Source organism: Fulmarus glacialis, unplaced genomic scaffold, assembly GCF_000690835.1.
Source record: "Fulmarus glacialis isolate BGI_N327 unplaced genomic scaffold, ASM69083v1 scaffold4386, whole genome shotgun sequence".
Lineage (NCBI taxonomy): Eukaryota > Metazoa > Chordata > Aves > Procellariiformes > Procellariidae > Fulmarus > Fulmarus glacialis.
The window spans coordinates 7,245-28,396 of NW_009216155.1; the positions used below are offsets into that span (position 1 = coordinate 7,245).

General features: G+C 36.8%; 1 protein-coding gene across 1 annotated transcript; it reads left to right on the forward strand.

The window, feature by feature from the left end:
• Positions 1–827: 827 nt before the first annotated feature.
• PPIG (peptidylprolyl isomerase G (cyclophilin G)) lies at positions 828–20,396 on the forward strand. Its single transcript, XM_009579186.1, has 12 exons — positions 828–910; positions 1,020–1,094; positions 3,273–3,380; positions 3,899–3,943; positions 5,928–6,015; positions 7,123–7,152; positions 7,241–7,380; positions 15,914–16,118; positions 17,184–17,351; positions 17,892–17,976; positions 18,847–18,983; positions 19,280–20,396. The coding sequence occupies exons 1-12, from the start codon at positions 850–852 to the stop codon at positions 20,394–20,396; spliced, it is 2,259 nt and encodes a 752-aa protein (XP_009577481.1). The 5' UTR covers positions 828–849.
• Positions 20,397–21,152: the final 756 nt, after the last annotated feature.

Genomic DNA, 21,152 nt, shown 5'->3' on the forward strand with positions numbered 1-21,152 from the left:
TCTGAAAGTATGCCTACTTGACTTGGGCAATTATTACTCACCTACAGCAGTTGGAGAAGTTCACCATCCTGGCCTGTTCACTTTTCTGTGCTCCTAGACAAGCAGTATGTTCTCTCTTGAGCAGCTGTAGTTCATGGCCCAGGTAATTAATAGTAACAGATGAACTGAACTGGGTTCTGAACTGCAGCAGCTGATGTATTCCCGAGGAGAACAGGCCTGATCTGAAGCTGGTAACTGACCAGAGGGGTGGCTTGGCATGCAGAGATGTCAGCCTCCTCAGCCACTAACACCGAGCCTAACAGAGATTCAGAGATTGCAAATTACTCTTTTTAAACAGTTGAAAGGCAGTTGCCAAAAGTTGTTTGAGAGCACTCAAACAAGTTGTTTGGTCTCAAAGCTGATTTTTTTTTTTTCTTTTTTTCCCCTCTCTGATGTTTATTTTACCTAGGATATAGAATTCTAGGAGCAGACAACTTAGGTGATTACCTATACCATCTGGATGGCAAGAAGACTTCAAGCTTTATTATCCCCATACCTTACAGTATCTTTTCTTTTTGTATTTCCTCATCTGAAGTATGTCACTCAAGTTTAAATTTAATACTATTGCAGCAAACATGAATAAAATCACTCATTTGGATCTACAAAACATGAAAATGACCTAAATACTTTGTGTTTTCTGAACCTTTAAAAATACTTAGGCTTGCTCCTTGGTTTTTTTGAAGGTTTGCTTTTCTGCAGTTTTTGTTGTCTCTGCAAAATCTTCTACGTTGACTTACATGTAGTTTCACTACACAAAAGGAAAAACTGAATTTTATTTTTATTACTTACAGTATTTAAACTTTTGAAGCCATGGGAGTAAAGGTCCAGAGACCTCGTTGCTTTTTTGACATAGCCATCAACAACGTACCTGGTAAGAAAATTAAAATATCCATTCAGTAAAATGATATTCATATAAGATATATAAGAATAATACAAATACCAGTTAACTTCATAATAAATACGGCTTTTTTTTTTCCTAGCTGGAAGAGTGGTCTTTGAACTGTTTTCAGATGTGTGTCCAAAGACATGTGAGAATTTTCGCTGCCTTTGCACAGGTTTGTAGATTTTTAATTTTATTTACAATTTTTAATGTAATACCATGTTTAGCTAGTTTGATGTCTATGTTATTTTTCCTGACATTTTCTTACATAAAAAGATAAGTATGTAAAACATTCATTCTGATTTCTCATATACATCTGATGTAGAATCAAAGCAGTTGTAGCTTTTGGCTTAGTATGTTGCAGGGAGTATATACTAATCAACTTTAAATACGGACACAGTAAGCTGATTTTCTGTTACTAGCATAGGTATTACTGTTCACATTATATAACATCATCCAGTCTTGAAAGGTAGCCAATAAGAGGTCAACCATGCCGACTTACTTTTCAGTCTTACGATACTTTGAGGTATTTGAAAGGTATTGCTGGTATTCATTAGTAATTTTTTTTCTTCATTTTAATTTTTCTTTGTTGATGGAGACTGGTGATTTCCACTCCTATTGAAATTCAGCTTATTTCTTGAACAAAATACTGAGAAGATTCTCTCCAGTATTTCCGAACAGAATTATTGTTCTGTGGACCGCATGCTTTTGTTGAAAATGCTGACAGTTTAGCAAAACTTAAATTATTATCACAAGAAAAATTTTGTGAATATATAAATAGCATAAATGCTTTCTGTCTTCAGCATTTTCTGCTTCCTTTCCTTCCAGCTCTGTTGTTTTTCAGGTCAAGGCTCTGTAGCTGTTAATATTGAATCACTCAGGAGTACTAACACGATCTGAATCAGGTGTGGGTGCATAATTACATTCATGACAAGGTAGCTAGAACACTTAGTGCACCGTTCATGATGTCTGCAGGAATGTAGGTATTACCTGATCTGACATGAGGTTTACTGGCACAAAATCAGATTATCAAAATTTGTGAACAAATTTGAACCTTAAAGTGATTCTTTTTAATGGCTGTGAGTATGTTGTCATGTGACCATGGCATTCTTGATCTGCTATCAACTGCTCAAGAGTCAGATTTGTTGCATAAAGGTGTTATTCCCTGCTACTGCTTTAAATTTTTGACTTGAAGTCTTTCAACAGCATTTCAGGTCAGGAACAAGTACTACTAAGTTCATACTTAGTTGCTGACATTCAAAATCAAATTCAGATGCGGAACTATTTTGCTGCTTTAACGTATTTAAGAATAGTGAGGAAAATACATGGGCAGAGTGTTTATGATATTGATCATCAGCAAATTAATTCAAAATTTGTTTTTATTTGTTTTCCTTATTCATTTTTTTCGGGCAGTTTTGAAAAGTACATGCTGTCTTCTTAAAACAGAGATCAACAGCTCCGTGTTTTCCTGGCATATGCCAAGTTAGTGGAACAGATACAACTTTACATTTATCAAAGTTCCTATCAAAAGTGTGTTTTCTATCTACTCAAATCCATATGGAGGCACCAGTCCATTACAGTTAAGTTCAGAGGCAACTGCCCTTGACAAAACCTGCCAGTTTACTAGCTCAGAGTAAGGTTCTAGGAAGATACAGTCTAATGGTTTGCCAGCACTGAGAGGAAGAGATCCTTTTCCTTCCAACATATTCCCACTGATTACCTTACTGTTACCTTGAGGTTGGCTCTGCCGTTCACAGGACCACCATCAGCCATTCACCTTGCTAACTCAGCAGAGACCTTATCTATTTGAGGCTAGCAGGGAAAGTAGATAATGGTGTAGCTGAAGCAGAGAGTCTTCTTTTAGGTCTTGAGCACCAGAGCTGATGTAAGGGAGGAAGATGGCAGTTGTAATCACAAGTGGGGGGAGGGAACGAGATTCCTTTTCCTTCCCCCTGCCTCTTTGTTTGTTTTTGTTATAAGCTTTTATGGTACCTTAACCTTGCCATGTTGTAACTGAAGATCTGAGTGTTTCTTGCATGCTTCTGAGCAATGCCAGTTATCTTAAACCTAAACTGGCTGTTTAATTTCAGTCAATCTGCATGGAAGAGACCGTTGTATACTAATGTCAGTAAGGAGTTCTTCTGGTGTAACTGTAGTAGTAGGTAGTTTCTGTCTCTGCTTTCTTAAATGCTAGTTTCTTATTGATATTACAAGTATGTGTCTGCCTCACAAGCTAATTTTTCAGAGCTTAGTAGATGATTTTGATTAAGCGCTTACGTAGCCCTTTTTTGTAGTGGAGATTCTACAGGTACAGAGAGTAATTTTGGGTTTTGTTCCTCCTCTTCTCCTTTAGGTGAAAAAGGTACAGGAAAATCCACCCAAAAGCCATTGCATTACAAAAGTTGTCTGTTTCACAGGGTTGTGAAAGATTTTATGATCCAAGGAGGTGACTTCAGTGAAGGTATGACTTCTCTGAGGAAAACTTTAATGCTTATGTAATAGCATATTGCAGGAGTTTTGTGTAGCATCATTTACTTATATTAATTATTCTGTGATTCAACTGCTTTTTTGCCTTTTTTCTGCGTAAGAACCTTTACATGAAAACTTATATAATAAACTTATATAAACATACACATGCGTGTGCACACATACACACTTTTGCTCCGTTGTCTCAGTATTCAGAGTACTAAGTACTTTCTGTTGAAAAGTTCAAATGTGAGGGTAAAATATTGTATCTGCTGCTGGGAAATAAAGAAAAAAGGGAGACTATAGCAGAATACGTGGGAGAATACTTTCTTGTTTCCAAGTTTGCTTTGGGACTACAAAGATGTGTCTTGATCTTCTTTGCATACCTTGAAGAATAATGTCAGTGACTTGGATGCAGTTGGATCAGTATTTCGTATTACGAAGCACCTTCCACATAATGTGACTCTTTTAATCACTATTTTAAGTTGTAACTGTCACTTTTCCTCTTTCAAGGAAATGGCAGGGGAGGAGAATCCATTTATGGTGGCTTTTTTGAAGGTAAGCATTTTATCAGTCTGCTCTATTTGGGTGTTGCTATAAGCAATCACCTTTACATTCTGTAGTCTCTGTTCTGTAAACCTGAACTCCATTGTTTTTGTTACTATTTTGTCTGGTCTTAAAGGCCTTTAACTGTCCAGTTTAGGTTATTTTATTTTACTTTTAAGATATGAACCTTTTTAATGAATGAAAAAGTAAAACCGAACTCCTTTGTATTTGTCTGTTTTACCAGATTTACATTCTTTATAACTGTTTTTAAACATACACTTTTGGCTTGAGCAGCTAGTTAAAGGTTGGGGATTGTCTTTTCTTCCAGTGACAAGGAGAAAGGCATGGTGGAGTCGGGTTTCCTTGCAAATGTTTGTTTAAAAGAAAGCATAAAGCCCTGCTTTATGAACCCAAGAGGAGTTAATGATAAAGAGGCCATCAGTTTTCTCACAGTCCTGGTTCTTTTTCAGTCAGTGTTGCAGAAGAAGTACCTCTTCTGCACTCCAGTGGGTTTCTCAGCCTGTGTTTGTCCAGAATATAGTGGAGCATCTCTGTGTTTCTTAGAGCAGTTTTTGTATTACACCTAAACCCATGTGATGGCTAGCTGTCACCAGCAGGATTGTTTGTGCTTCTCCCTCCTCCCTCCACTTTTCTTTTAACATTGTTTCTTGTCTGAGCTTGCAGCAAACAATCAGAATTATTCACTACTTCGGTAGGGCCAGGCTGCAGTTTTATATCAGACCTGAAGTTGAATCAACAGTTTGCAACTGCCAAAAGAGGGAGGAGGTCTTACCTTGCACTGACTCTCATTCAGATCAAACTTTCAGCTGATTCAGCTTGCTAAAAGGCCCAAAGACTATTGCAGCAAAAAAATTTATTTGTTTCCGTATTAGTGAGTGGACCCAATTCAATAATTTGGCAAGCATCAGAACCAACACAAATGAGTAGCTGGTTTTGAGGAAACGTATGGTTGGGGAAGATGGAAGAAGGAGCAAAACCTCTACCTACCTTCTGGCAGTTGCAAGCTGGCTGTTCAACTCAGCCACAGTATGAAACTGAATTCATGGGAGTTTTTGCTTTTGTGGATCCCTTGACCAGCTCACCATAGGATTAGATTGACGCTTGATGCTCTGCCAGATAGCAATTGTACAGATGACTGGAGAGTGAGTGGGACTGTCCCTTCCACTGCCAGTGACACAGTGTGATATGAAACCATAGCCTTACATATAGCGTACTTTTCTTCTTTGTTAATGCTTGCTCCTGCCATCTGTATCTAAACAACATTGAGCAAACTTCCTCTGTCTGAAGAGTTTGGATCCCCCCACAGCCTTTATACTGTTTTGGGAAAGGACGGAGATAGGATAATCTCTTACAGATGTCTTAAATGAAGAATAGTGATTACATTTCAGTTTCATTGGGATTTGAACTGCTACAATGATTTGCTCATCAGAAGTAGGATTCATTCAAGTTAAACTTATTTTATTAATGGCCAGCTTGATAAGTTCATCTGTGTGTCTAACAGACAAACAGAAGTCGTTTGGGATTGCTGTCAAACTGGATATCCATGTGTATTAAAAAAAAATAAAACAACAAAACTGCCTGAAAGTGAGGGGTTTCTTAGTAGTTAATGCACAGCTAAAAAACTACTTCTGCTCCAAAGAGACAATAATCAGTATGTGCAGAGTAGAAAGAGCAATAACTTAAAATGATGAGGTCTCTGCTAATGTTGGTAGGAAACAAATCCATTGAAGAAGAATACTCAGTTTTTTAGTTTCTTCTCATGCTATAAACCATTAATTAATATTTCTCCTTATTAAATTGCATTATTTAGAATGGAAGGAATAATGTATTTTTAAAATAGCTATTATTTTGAATCTGTTTTTAATCCAACTTTTTACTGAAGTGACTAGCAGATTTATTTAATGAGTTTACTTAGATCATAGCATTTATCTAAGCATATGTGGTATATTAAAGTAACTGAAAACACTTTCTTTAGATGAAAGCTTTGCTGTAAAGCACAACAAAGAATTTCTCCTTTCAATGGCCAACCGAGGGAAAGATACAAATGGTTCACAGTTCTTTATGTAAGTATTGTACTGTCCTGAAATGTGTTTGCCATTTTTAAGCTGTAAAGGCAATCCTTTTAAATATTGAAGACTTGTTCCTGTGTAAACCCAAAGTTGATGTTTTTTCACAAAGTTACATGAAGGTAGCCATTTTCCTAATGCACTGTTTAGGGAGCCTGACTATTTTAATAACTTTTGTGTTTATTGTCTATGCAAAAGAGCTTTTGGTAGTTTTCAGTAGCTGTGTTCTAACTTGGGCAATAAAGCAAACCTGTTAGTTCCTTGTAGAACTCTTACCAGTTTCTTCTAAGAAGTGTTGTCTGGAAGGAGACAAAACAGCTCTGGGGGCTCTCAAAAGTAGTAGAGGGGTTTTTTTGTCACAAGATAACTGTCCAATGCAGTCTCATTTACAGTTAAAACTTAAATTCTTAAAATACATTGCAGTAGACTCTTCTTAAATCTAATTTATCTACATTCTTGAAATACATCACTCTTACCCATATTTCATGACTTTAATTAACATGGTGAGTTGTGTATGTCACTTACCCTTAGACCCTTATTTGGGGATTTCTGACTGATCATTACTGTAATTATCCCAGTTTTTTACTTCTGCTATGGCTGACATCTGTATGCCTTAGTAATGCTAGTATAGGAGAAAGCTGAGAGAAAGTCAGTTCTACTTCTATGTCAAATAATCTGTACATACAGATAGTTTTTTCTTCCTTTGATTTGTGATTATTTTCTAATGTGTAGAAGGTTATTTGCAGTTTTCCTGCTCTGAGACAGTCACCTTAATTTTTGTCTCTGTTCCTGGTACTATTTATATCATTCAATAAACAGAATACTTATAACCTATATGAGGATGCTGTCTAAAAATTTATGTGCACTTTTGTTCAGCAAAATGTGATAAAGTAATGAACTGAATAGGTAGTTTAATGTATAAACATTCAATACTTCTAACTGCACACAAACTTAGAATAATATATATTGGTTTTGTTCAATTTTATTAGTTCACTCAAAATAACTTTCACCTTCCTATGTGCATATGACATGCTTCAAATGCTGACTGCTTTCCACTAATACTGACTTTGTTTTTCTCTTTAAATTAAAATCTGGAAACAACAGAACAACTAAACCTACACCTCACTTAGATGGGTAAATATCTTCTTTTCTTATGTTTGTTTGGGAACTGCCTTGAGAAAATTAAGCACTAAGAATTCTTTCTTTTGTTTAAATTCTTCAGACATCATGTTGTTTTTGGACAAGTCATCTCAGGTCAGGAAGTTGTGAGAGAAATAGAAAACCAGAAAACAGACGCATCTAGTAAACCATATGCTGAAGTACGCATACTGAGTTGTGGAGAGCTAATTCCAAAATCCAAAGGTAAAGTTGAACTGTACATTTACATAGATGCAAACTATGAGGTACTTTTGCTCATTTTCTTCCCTGTTGGCTGCTTATAAAAATATTTAGAACCTTATTTGTGATGAATGGAGGGGCAGTTGGTGAAAGGTGAATAACAATGCAGTACAGTTTGTCTTCTAAAAAACTTAAAAGGTGTTGATGCAGAAGACATTAAAGAAACATCATACATGCTTTCTGCAAAGCTTCTCCTGTCTTTGATTTCCTTATACCAACTAAATTTTAGTACAAAGCTGGCAAGCACTTGTCCCATAGAAAGTAGAGTGCTATGTTAAGAAGATTGGTGGCAGTCTGACTTTATTTGATAACTGCCACTTTTTTTGCAGGTATTGAACTTATTTCAAGTTTCTTTCAGGTAAATCTTCAGAACAGGCACTTAGAGCAGAAGAGCCTGGAATTGCCCTTTAGCAGATATCCTTTTTAAGTTACTATGAAATATATTCTTAAACAGGAATATGACAGAACCTGCCTTTCTTTCTGGAAGGGATGCCCTGCTCTGCCATTCCAGAGCTGAATATGGTATTGGAGATTGGATTCTGCTTCTCTTACAAAATAAGGCTCAATCTAAGATGTTGCTGTAACCCTGGAGAATCTCATTAGAGGAAACCCAGGGTGCATGTTTGGTAGGAACTATGATAGGGATCATCATGCTTTTTCATTCGTAGCATCTTCTGCTGATACGTACTATGAAGGGTTGCACCAAGGATACTGAAGCACAAGACAAGAATAATTGTTTCTTTGGCCTAAGGAAAATATAGGCATTCAAACTTGAGCTTCTTAGTTTTTCCTCTCCTTTTTGATGCAGTTCTGTGTTCACCTGTTGTGATGTCTAGCAGAATGACTTTGGAGTCTGAAGTGATCTCTTCAGTACCTCAGAATTCCAAGCTATCTTATGGTTCCTGACTTCTCAAAGGTTCTAGAACTTCTTAGATTAACTCATAAGTCACCCTGTGTGTTAGGACATAATTTTGTGTTTCTGGACAGTACTCAGGAGCATGATATCTGTTAGAAAATGAGTGGGTGGCGTGGATTAGAAAATAAAATAGAACAGTACAGACATGGAATGGGTGAAGCTAGTGGGTGAGATACCCACTCTGTATATATGTCTTCCTCAGTTTGCCATGCTCCCTTTTTAGTCCACTCTAGAATACTTGAAATTAAATGATTAAATGAAAATTTTGGCACTGAGCAGTCTCATGACTTAAAGCCATTAGGCAGGGCTTTAAAGTACTTCATCAAAAGTCATCAAAAGAGTGAATAAAAAAAATACAAAATGTTTTTTTCCTTTAACTTCTCCTAGAAGAGAACAGGCTTGTGGAAAGATCTGACTGTCTGGTCCTACCCATTTGTCTGTGTCCTTGTACCTCTTTGACTCAGTGCTGCTGGGATCCTAGAGAGACTAATTCCTGTAGCTGGTCTGGTGTGGCAAGGAGGGAAATTGATGCCAGGGTGATGGGATAGCCCACTCAGCTGACTATAAGGCACAATACTAGATAATGGTGGGCAGCAGGCGTGTTTGGAGAACAAGAGGCCTTAGGCACCAGGATCGGGCAGATGGAGGGCAGAGCTGAGTGTGGGGAGATGTGGGCCCTAATGGGCACTAATGCAGAGCCAGCCTGATGAAGGTGCTGCCTGACAGACCATGATGGAGATCCTGGTGAGTGGAGAATCCTGCTGTTGAAAGGGGAAGGCTGGCTGTAGGACCTGCAAAGGGAAATCTGCCGCTACTGTGAGAGATGATAGTATGGCTGGAACTGTTTGCTAAATGCACAACATGGAACCACCGATGAGCTGTGATGACCTGAGGCACTGGAAATAAGAGGGACAGTTTGTCATCACATCAGCAGAAGGAAATTTGCCAAGCTGCAGTCCAAAGCTGACAAGTGGAGCAGGAGAGGCCCTTGGACCTGTCAATATATGGAAGAGGTCAGGGAATCCGGATAGGAGGAGCAGTTTCTGGGAGGTGAGCAGTGTCATGGAAGATCATCAACAGAGAGTCATCTAACAGTGGAACTTTGTAGCACATTACTAGGGGAGGCAAAAGGGAACTGAAACTGTGAAATACGAGGCAGTTACCAGAGGAGACTGCTTCTAAGAATTTGCTGTTAAGACAAAGGAATAAGGAGATTGCCAGTGAGGGAAGTATAATGGCGAATTTCTGGGGGAGGGTACATTATGATAGCAAGGGAGGCTTAAAGTAAAATATTTATTGTATATGCTTGTCTGGTAGGCAACACAAGGGAAGGAATTAGACAAGTCTTTATGGAATGAAAATAGAACTGATCCTTCTTGGGTTTAGCAGGGAAGCCAATATGGCACTAGCAGAAGGAATCACAGTAGAAGTTAGGTGCTTGATATGAATGTTTTTCTCTTGAGTTAAAGTTGAGGAAAGCGATCGGATTTTTGGGTATCACGATGAATATCCAGATGAAGTGCTTTATGAAGGAAGCAAATCTATCTCTTTGTATAGAAGAATTGGATTTATTTAGGGATGTGGATGATGACTTGACTGAACTGACTTACTGAATGCTACGTGAATTGAATGATACAGCGATCACAATTATAATATTGCAGAGGCCTAGATCAGAAGCTTTCACCTGGGATTTGAGAGGATGATCACGTAGAAAAGTGGAATGTTTGTCATCTTTTCCTTTGGTTTTTTTTCTTTTCTTTTTATTCCTTCAAGTTGGAGGAGTTAGTGAAAATGAATGAGAGAAGCTAAATTATAAAAGAAGAATCTCTCAGGCCAAGTGGTATTATTTTTAGAAAATTTTAAAGTTCCAGGGAAAATCCTGAAAGCTGGGGGCGGGCGGGGGCAGAAAAGAAGAAGACTAAGTATTAAGCCAGTATTTAGAAAGGTCATTATGGACTAGCTAAATTCATATAATTCTCAAGAAAAACTGTGGAACAAGTAATACAATATTAATTTTCTTAAAGACAAATGGAAGTTTGATACCAATTGACAAAGTTTTGCAGAAGGGGGTCTAGTCAAACAAGCCTGGCTGCATTGTTTGAGATCATGACTTTGGTTAATCAAAGGTATATCTGGGATGTTTTCGAGAATGTAAGACACTGATATTCTGATGCAAAAACAAAAAAAAAAATTAAATAGCTTTGCGCATTGGGCAGTTTTTAACAAGACCCACTAATGAAGATTTCTCATGAAAAGTGTATTTCTAGGGGGTTCTGCACAGAGCAGTGCGAGTCTTGATTCATGATCTTCTTTGATGTTATAGATATCCCTGTAGAATCACTGCTTGTAAAAGCGTGCTTTCTGCAATTAAGGCAGATTATGGCTGCCTTCATAATTCATCAAAGAACAATATTGTAATTAGGTCATTCTATCAGTACAATTTCTTTTAAGATAAAAAGTATCAGTACGAATTATCAAGCAGCGTTAGAGTACAAAGTTGCACATTTAGGAATCATGAAATATCTCTGGAATAAGAACAGTCTTAGAAAGTGGTGATTCTGGTAAGTCACGTCTTACCTGGACTTTTGATTTGTGTATCCTTCCTTTCCTCTTTTCTTACCCATTCAACCCCTCATTTCTTCTTTACGCATCATTGTTAGCCCCCTTTCCACAAGCTGGTTGCTACAAACAGTTGTTTCAGACTTTTCTGTTCCAGATTATTTTTTCCTAGTGAACTGGCCACTAGGTATAAACAGTTTTGGTTTTAGCCAAAACTGTTCAAAGTGAAGCTGGAGATGGCTTTTTTTGCCCTCTCCCCTTCTTTTTTTTTTTTTTTTCTTCTTTTTCTGTCCCCCTTCCTCTGCTCTTGCAGTTGTGTGGTAGGTTGCTTGTCTACAAAACCAGCTATGTCCAGAGGCGTTTGTGATACAGGACTCCTCAGAGTAGCAATGTCATCTGATGAACAAGAATCAAGTATGGTAGCATTCCCTAATGCATATCTCTGAGGACTTGATTACTGTGTATAATTTTCATTGTAAGAAACAGTGGGTCCTTAATCAAGCAGTGAAAGACATAGTAGGAACCCATGGCAAATAATTGAAGCAAGACGCATGCAAAATAGAAAAAAAGACCTGATACTTTGAAGAGCAGGGTGATTAAACACTGGAAAAAATTATCAGGGAAAATATCTGTCTAAATGTCCTGAAGTAGACACCCTCTTTTTGGAGACTGCTGTAGTCCAACACAGATTATTGGACTTGATATAAGGTAACTATTTGACTGTCACTGCTGTGAATTGCAAGATGAGATCAGCTGTTCTGACTTTCATGCCTGAGTCCAACTGCTTTCTGGCCAGTCATTTCTTCATTTCAAGTCCAGGAGTCTCATATCATGGGCTAACGTAAGACTTGCTACAGTCCGTAACAAGCTGAGATGTGGAGAGTGCTTGACTGTGCTGTGCAGCATGATCATGTAATTCATGAAGTCTGGCGAATATTATAGGTCACAGTGAATGGAGTAGGAAGTGATGTATCTATTTCAGATGTGGTCATAAGTTGAAACCTGATCCTGAAGTTAATGAGCTGGAACAGTTGGACTGTGAACAGAAGTCTGTTTCTTTCTCGCTGACCTTCATGCTGCAGGACTGGTTTCATTTGTTGTTGTGATCTGTAGTTGGCCAGCACCAGGTTCAGTATTCAAAATAGCATTTGCTGCTGGACAGATCGTTAGATGTCACCAGAAAGTATATCCAAAATGTCTTGCCCGATATTCTGTCTTTGCTGTGTAAACAGTTATGGGCTTTTCGGTTGGGTTTTTTGTTGTTATTTTTTTCTCGTCGTTTCACTCCCTACCTGCCACATGATTTCCCAAATACATCTGCCATTGACGTTATTTGCTGCATGTTAAGAATCACATTATGCTTGTTGAGGTAGTTGCTCACTAACTCACCTCCATTTCTACCTATTACTTACTCATTTTAAAGTAGTAACTCTAACATACCTAAACTTGTTACAAGAATGCAGATAAAACTGTCACAGATCGTTTTTGACACACTTAAAACAGATGCAGGAGGGAGAAAATACAGGAAATAACTGCATTTATTAAGACCTTATTCAGACATTTCTGAAATTGAGCTTGGAGACATCTTGTTTTGCCTGAAGGCATGTAGGAAACGGTATAGTGCAATATAGTGGGTTTTTTGAGTAGGCTAAAACCAAAAGTGTTGAATAGATAAGAAGCATTTGAAGGTGTCTTGGGACTTAGAAACTAGTTAACTTTTTTAGTACTTTTGTATTCGTGGTATTTAGAGCTCAGGTGAGATTCCTCTTTTTGTTTGGGCATCACCAGGCCTATATGACACCAGGCTCCTTTGATTGAAATTAATTTGGAAACTGTTCAATTTTCTTCTATAAATACGTACTTGTTACACTCTGTGAATGTATATATATTTAGACAATCTAAAACTGATATAAAATACTACAGAGACTTTTTATTAAATATAGTGCTTTAATAAGGACGTTGAGCAAAAGTTTGAGAAAAGAGACCAGGTATCTTGGTCTGGACCAACAAGGGAAGTAAAAAATTTAGTAAGAGACCTGTCTTTTGGAAGCATTTTGCAAGAAGCTCTAAAAACATCTGATGAGAACCAGCTGATTTCAATCAGCAGGCTGTCCTAAACAGATAAGACAACTTGCTAGTTTATATTGCACCCAGAAATGACCGGAAGACTAATATAATCTATGAAGTACAAAGGTGGTGTTTCAGTTGGTTGTCAGGCTTTCATTAGTCTGTATCAAATGAGGCTTGTGAATAAACACATAGAAAACACCATGAAAAAAGTCACTATAGAAGTCGTACAGGTATGACTTGTGTCTGTGATGCTAATCTGAAAAATTAATGCGATCTAGTGCAATGGGATTAAATTTCATCCGTTGTACCAGTGTTGTACCAGTGTGGGGATTCGGAAACATTAGAAGGAGAAAAAAGTATCCATAAAGAGTATGACCACAAAAAGAGAGGCCAAGATGCCATACTTAGTTGTTTCTGCTGAGGTTTTTCTGCACCATGTATTTGATCCACTGTTACCTGAATTAAGCCCCAGCTAGCTTCCTGTCATCCAGATCTTTTTATCTCAGCCAATTCTTTTGGAAGTAAGTATTCTGCACCACTGTGAAGAGGAAATCTTTCACCACTGTATATATCACTGCATTCTGAATGGGAGATCTGACAGAGTAGGATACTGGATTGCTACAAAAGAGGTGTTGGCTTACATAGATGATCTAATGCTACTAGCTAATACTTTGCTGAAGATAAAGAACAATACTGCCTTAGCTTTCATTACGGATATTGTCATGAAAACGTTGGAACAATACTGCTGATAGATCTAGAACATCTCAACACATCACAGTCTACAGCCAGAAGGTGTTCTGGGCAAGACATGGTAGATGAGAAGATGGATTGTCGGGAGTAAATTATGGTAACTTCATATATTTGAGATTTCATTGTTTTGCATTCAGTAACTATATACAGAACAAAAGTATATTTTAAGAGATGATGCTATGAATGAGAGCTTAACTGTTGCTTTTCTGAGAAATGCTGACACTCTTCTCCATTAGGAACCCATAATTGACCGTCTCTGCAGTTGGTATAATACATCCACACTTAACTTTGCTACTCTAAAGCATACCCAGTTATGTTCAATTTCCAAGAGGCAATATGAAGTTCCCACAGCATATCATCTGACATAAAGCAGCTGCCTGAAGTGCAACTAGAAATGTGTTTTGGGCAATTATGGATCTATCCTCACTGATTTTTATCATTCTAGCTCAAATGAGAATTTTTTTTCTCGTGAAAAGTTAAGTTGGTGGGAAGTACTAGCTTATTATTACAAATAATGCATCCCTAAGTGTTATACTAAGACTCATTATCCCCAAGACTCATTTTTATTCTCTTCTCTAACCAGTTTAGCAAGGAATTTTATATGTTTTATTGCTTTTGATCATCCTTGAAAAACTGCTACCTCCCATCACGCAGTTTTGCAAAAATGAGACCAAGTTAGTGTGAATTTGAGAATTTCCGCATTGAGCTCACGTGATTACAGTTACAGTTACCTACTGCTAATTCTCAAGAGTCAGTCAACTCAGTAATACCTGCTAAGCAGTTGGAGAATCTAATATTGATAATTCCAAAAATTGATACACTGTTCCATTAAATAGCCACTTGTGTTTTCAGAAGGGCAGTTACCAGATCTATTAATAGAAGTGTTTCCTCTGCCTCAAGTTCTCTACATGACTATCACCTTTTTTTTTTTTCTGCCTTCAGATCTCTTATCTGTTATATAGAATTAAAATAATCCATTTTCCAAGTAACTGTTTAGTGGTGAAGGTTCTGTTTCTTCTGTTTGTGTCTGTAGTATGTTGTGTAGTGAATGACGGGCTATCTTTGCAATTTGCAATGGCCAAGTAAAACAGTATTTGATGCTAATTAGAAAAGTCAGCTACAGCAGTCCGAAGACAATCAGTGTGCTCTTCTGCATTTTCTGGATAGAGCATTTAATTTTGGACAATAGCCTGATAGGAATTTCATAACACATTTGAAGAGTATTCATACCATTTAACTGATTTACCTGAAGCGTCATAACTCAGAAGCCTAGACTTCCTTTAGTGAAGTTTTTATACAATGTTTTTCATTGTATGTATTTTTTTTCAAATTAATGTGACTCTGACATAATACTTACATCACTTTTAATAGTTTAAGTAGGCTCAGATCAGTTAAAGGGCATAAAAAGGTGTGTGTGTTCTTGGATTATTTCCTGTCAGACTAATATCAGATTGCCAGTAAGTTGCTGATTTGCAGCTCCAGCAGCCGCACGAGAAATGGTGAAATATGTAATTAAGGACTAGTCTGATCTTTAGCAGGGTTCCTTTTCATACCAGATGGTTAGTAAGTTATTTGCATCTTTCTGTTAAAAAACGAAAAATCCGAAGAAAACAAACAAACAAAAAACCAAACAATACGTGATGGGCTGGAGGATTAGGACTGTTCTCTGAGCATGGTTTCACTGAGCAGTAAGGTTGGTTATTTGAATCTTCCGTCTGAGCTAAATTCAAAGAGTAATCAATTTAGTCTATGCCACTTACTTTCTTTTTCAAAACTTCTCTTGTTTGTGGTTTGAATAGATTTTATAAAAAGTCAGGTTAAACCTGAAGCCAAAGAATTTTTTTTAATAAACACTTTCTAAATAAATTTTAAATAATTCTTCGTACGTAGCTTATGTTGTATAAAACATCATCTGAAAACTTACACAGTTCTACAAGTTCTTGACAGTATAAATTTTATACTTTAGAGCTCCATAAATATAAAATGTTGGAAATTTCTTAGGTATTTCTAGACATACCCTTTATTCTACTTGGGAGAAACGGTGTTTTCTCCGAAATTTCAATTTGTTCTTAAGTATCTGGATGAATTAGTCTCATGACACAATTATAAGAAGCTCAGGCAGATACTAGATAAGTTGATTTTTCTGAGATTTATTTAGAAGTGTTTGATACTAAAATGTGTCTTTGCTACTCTGACTTAAAGCCAAGAAAGAAGAAAAGAAAAGACACAAGTTGTCTTCCTCATCCAGTGACTCGGAAAGTTCAAGTGATTCAGAATCATCTTCTGATTCATCATCAGATTCTGAGAGTGCTTCAGAAGAGAAGTCTAAAAAACGAAAAAAGAAACACAAGAAAAATTCCAAGAAACATAAGAAAGAAAAGAAAAAGAGAAAGAAAAGCAAGAAAAGGTCAGTTTTGGGTTTTGTTTTGTTTTGTTACATGTACGCCATACAGTACCATTTTCTCATCCTATAACTACAGAATAGTATTCTGTAACCAGTGAAGTAGGTATTTTGAAGTTTGGGAGACAGTCGGTTTCCATGTACAAGCTTAAATTTTTCTGATATGGTGGCAAAGGACAGTGTCCATACGCATACATGCTGCAGCTTGTAAAGGAGTGAAGGAATGGACTAAGATTTATGTATATTTGGCTTGAAAAGTTGCAGGAGCGCTTGGTTTGAAACGAGTGGTGATAGCTTGTTTCGTTAAATTCACTTCTGTATAATTCAATTTAAATTATATGCAGTGGGACTTACGAGAATGTAGTATGCAGGAATAAAAGCAAAAATAAACAAAAAATTAATAAATGAACATACTTAACACCGTTATTTCTGTCTGATATGCCAAAAGTCTTGCAGCTTCATTGGAAGATAATAAAACTCAAAAGGCACTCCTGCCGCTGAAAATGTTACTTCTAATCTAATAGTTTTGCTTATAGTTCAATGTGAGATAAAGGCAGTGTCAGTGCAAGTCACATTTTTCTAAGCTAGCAGTAAAATATAAGAAATGGTTACTTAGGGCAATTCTGCCTAAACATTGTTTCTGTGGGACTAAGCCCATTTCACACAAGTTTGTTTCTACCAACTGCTTGGAATTACAGTAGTTTGTAGTCAGTTATATATGCTAACGTAAAGTCTGAATTTGACTCTCCTGATAGTGTTTTTAAAAGAAAATAAATTTTTAAAAGAAGCTGTATTTAAACAGAGGGTAAATGTATGTTCAGTGTTGCACCATTGGAATTTATAGATAAAAAATGTTGGTCAGAAATCTTCTGTGGTTGTACATTTTGGAACAAAGGTATCATTGGGGAAAAAAAAAGTTGCTTCTGAAATATCTCTGTTTCCTGAGTTTCTTGTGGTATCGTTGTGTATTGAATTAAGAGAATTTCTGAATTATTTAAATAGATTGAAAGGTCTTCCCTCATCCAAATAACTCACTTTAAGTATTAATTTTTTTTTAATACAAAAATAAAGCTCATCCAGTGAAAGTGAAGATGAAAACCCTGAAGCACAGCCATTATCTACTGTCCGTCCTGAAGAAATTCCTCCTGTACCTGAAAACCGGTTCCTGATGAGGAAAAGTCCTCCTAAAGTAGATGAGAAAGAAAAAGAGAGGAAAAGCAGAGAGAAGGAAAGAGAAAGGTAATACATCTGTATTGAGTCTGACTATGTGCTGACAGTGGTATGGTCACGTTACTGTTTTAGGACTCTAATGTTAAGTGAGTCCTCTCCCTATTAAACAGTTCCATGTTGTGAGCACTGCTGGATGAAAAATGGATTTTTCAGTTTATTGTCAACTGTTGTCTTTGTCCTAAAAGAAAGGCTTAGTCTTTGAAAATGGTTTTAGTGAATGAATAATCTAAAATGACTGATTCAAGAAAAAGAAAGTAAAATGCATTCCAACTTCATTTAGAATTTGTTAGAACTGTCCAATCTGAATCTATAATTTATTCTTCTTTCAAAAATGGAAAAACCTGGAAATCTTGTAAAATATTTTGTGGTCACAAAATCTGAAGTTTTTACTGTGTGGTTGTTATTGTCTGCACTGATAATAAAAAATAAAACTAAATGTATGTTTTCATCTAGTTTAATTTCTGAAGAGGTTTTAAAATTGGTTTTATTTTCTCTTTCCTTCTTTCTTTGATGTTATAAACAATATCACTTTTTTTAAATTATTTTTAGTAATCTATCGAATTCACAGTCAACATACCAGAGGAGGCTGTTAGTGACCAGATCTGGAAGGAAAATAAAAGGAAGAGGACCAAGGGTAAATGTTTACAGTCTGTTCCCCAAAATAAACAAGGTGGTAGCACTTGTAGCACCGTAGTCTTGCTGCTGGTGTTACTAACCATTTTCATTAGGATGGTTAATTTTTTTTTTTTTTTAAAAAAAAAAAAAGGCAGGATTTATGGTGCATCATAGTTGATTTGGGGACTGATGCTTGAAGGAAGACAACAAAGAGAATTAAATTAATTTCCTGTTTGCCTACTGAGGGGGGGAGGAAAAATAAAAAATGCTTTCTTTGTGTTACTGTAGTATTCTGTGAACTAGTGAATGGAATTAGCTCAAAAAGGCTTCAAGTGAACAGCAGAACCAGTACGACATCAGTGCCAGGAATGTGGAGAAGACTTCTCCCCTTTTTGGCAGGGGGCAGCTCTCAGATTGGTTCTTCTGATTTTTGTGAAGCCATATGCTATGCACTGCTTGTAGCAAATGTTTTTAATAACAGAAGTCTCTATGCCTCAAACTTTTAGTAAAAACCTTAAAGAAAAAGCATGAATATTGTTTTCATGTTGCTTGTCAAAGCTAAGAAGAATTTTCATTGTTAGAAAAGTGAGTTGCATTTGTGCTAATTAAAAGCAACAGGAGACTACCTCTCAGCAGAGTACAAAAAATCCTGAAATAGAAGTTACCTTAAAAATTGTTATTTGATCAGATATTTTGTATTCCTGCTTTAGCTGAATGTCAAATATATTTTTCAGTAAGTTAATGACCTGTCAACGTAAACTTGGTATATACATGTAAAGTGTCATGTTAGGTGCTATGTAGAATTGACCGCCAGGGATAAAAATCTTGCTTAGCTATCATAGCATGTGAAATTCAAACTTACACCCAATTTTCTCTTTTTACCTTCAAGCGTTACCGGACGCCTTCCAGATCCAGGTCAAGAGATCGATTCCGACGCAGTGAAACTCCTCCACATTGGAGGCAAGAAATGCAAAGAGCTCAAAGAATGAGAGTGTCTAGTGGAGAAAGATGGATAAAAGGGGACAAGTAAGATTATTTCTTTCCGGAGTATATGTATTGAAATTTTTTTAATATATTAAAAGTAATACCTGTTGTCTTAGATTTTCAGTTACAGTTACTTCCAAAAAACCAGGGCGCTGACTTGGTTATCCCTTTACTTACCTCTGTCTGATTTTAATCATGCCACTGAAATATATAGTTATTAATATAGATGACCTAATGTGATTTAAGTTTCAGTTGTGAAGCTGTCTCACTTCTGACTTAATTTTTCAGAGTGGAGGGGATTCAAAATATTTTAAAAATTGTATCTTTCTCTCTCCAAGGAGTGAAGTAAATGAAAACAAGAAAGATAATCAAAAAAGCCCAGGAAGAGGAAAAGAGAGAAAAATGTCAGACCACAGGCAAGTTTCTGAAAGTCCAAGCAGAAGAGGGGAAAAAGAGAAGAAAAAAGATCACAAATCCAGCAGTAAAGACAGGGAGACAAGAAGGAATTCAGAAAAAGATGACAAGCATAACAAAAGCAAGGCCAAGAAAAGAGCTAAATCTAGAAGCCATAGTAAAAGCCGAGAGAAATCAAAAAGTAGAGAAAGAGACTCTAAGCACAGTAGACATGATGATAGGAGAATAAGATCAAGGAGCAAAGAGAGAGACCATGAGAAAGGTAGAGAAAAAGAAAAGCGCTATGATTCTAGAGGGAGAGATAAAGAAAGAAGTAGGAGCAAGGAGAGAAGTAAAAGGGCAAGCTCGAGAAATAATGAACAAGACCATAGGAAGAGTAAAGACAGGGAGAAACGTAAGTCAAGAAGCAAAGAGCGTGAGCATGCTAGAGGAAAACATAGTTCCAGCAGTAGAACAAGGGATCGAAGCAAAAGCCGAGATAGGGGTAGGAGAGGAAGATCGAGAAGCAGAGACAGAGATCGCAGCAGAAGTAAAGACTATTCAAGGAATAGAGATAGAGAAACAAGAAGAAGAGGAAGATCAAGAAGCAGAGAAAGGAGAGGTACACCAGATAAATACAGAGGAAGAGAAAATAGGAGGAGGAGGGAATCAAGGAGCTCAGAGAGGGAGGAAAGTCAAAGCAGAAACAGAGAGAGGTATTCCAATAGAGAAAGTAGAAGCTCATATAAGAGGAATGATTCTGAAAGCCAAAGGAAGAGGCGTTCAAAAAGCCGTGAAAGTAGCAGTCCTGAATCCAGTAAAGATAAGAAGTCTAGTAGAGATCAGGATAGAAGTCCAGACTCAAAAAAGAGACCAAGTAGCAAAGAGAGAGAATCAAAAAAATCATATTCACGCAGCAGTAAAGAAAAGGAGACCGGATCCTCAGCAGAAAAAGAAATAAACCAAAAATCGAAGAGTCAGGAAAGAGATCATGCCCCTAGCAAGGATAAAAAGTCTGATCATGAAACAAGTCCTGGAACAGATGACGACAGGCATGGATGAGTTTGTGGACTTAATGTTTCCATTGTCTCAAAATTTTAGAGACATTTTGGGGAACGCCTTTTTTTAAGATGTGGACTTCAGTTTGGTCTTTTGATAATCTAAAACCTGGATCATTTGTACTGCTAAAGTTTTAATAAACTTGAAATGAAAAACGAATTATATGTGTAATACAGTGTGCTGTGTTTTAAATATTTCATTGGTTTATGTATCCTTCTTGTGCGTTGGCAGCTAGAAAGGTAACTTCGATGCTGCATTTATTTTTTTACCTGATTAACTTAGTTTAGTGCAAACAATGGCTGCCTACGAAGAAGTTTGTTTCATGTGTGAAGAAGAAAACTGCAAATATACTACATGTCATCTTAAAGCTAGGAGAGTGTTGCAAGGTGTCCATCACTCCAGTGTTGCTACATCTGTATTTCAGTAGGTATAAATCCTAAGGAAATTAATTTATGGAGGAAAATTACATTGGTTCTTTTTGTAATCACAAAGTGAATTAATTTAAGTAAATCTTCACTATTTGTACTTCCGTCACTGCCAACAGTAGAATTCATTCATGCTGTAAGGCAGTCATCTGTGTTTGAGAGTTCTTCCTTTGTCCTAAAAAAAAAATTTTTTAAGTGCTCATCAGTGTAATTTTTTCCCTGTAACCTCCTTTTTCTGTTCCATGCTTTCATGTTTGTCTACTGGAGAAAATTCAGCTTGGATGCTTCAGACTACCCTGCATCAGTTGCTAATTAATGGATGCACAGAGAGGAA

Excerpts from the sequence above, each read along its gene's own strand:
- PPIG (XM_009579186.1), top strand. The coding sequence starts at position 850 with ATGGGAGTAAAGGTCCAGAGACCTCGTTGCTTTTTTGACATAGCCATC. Across the intron at positions 16,119-17,183 it reads AGAAAGAAAAGCAAGAAAAG|CTCATCCAGTGAAAGTGAAG; the intron begins GTCAGTTTTGGG and ends ACAAAAATAAAG. Across the intron at positions 18,984-19,279 it reads AGATGGATAAAAGGGGACAA|GAGTGAAGTAAATGAAAACA; the intron begins GTAAGATTATTT and ends TCTCTCTCCAAG.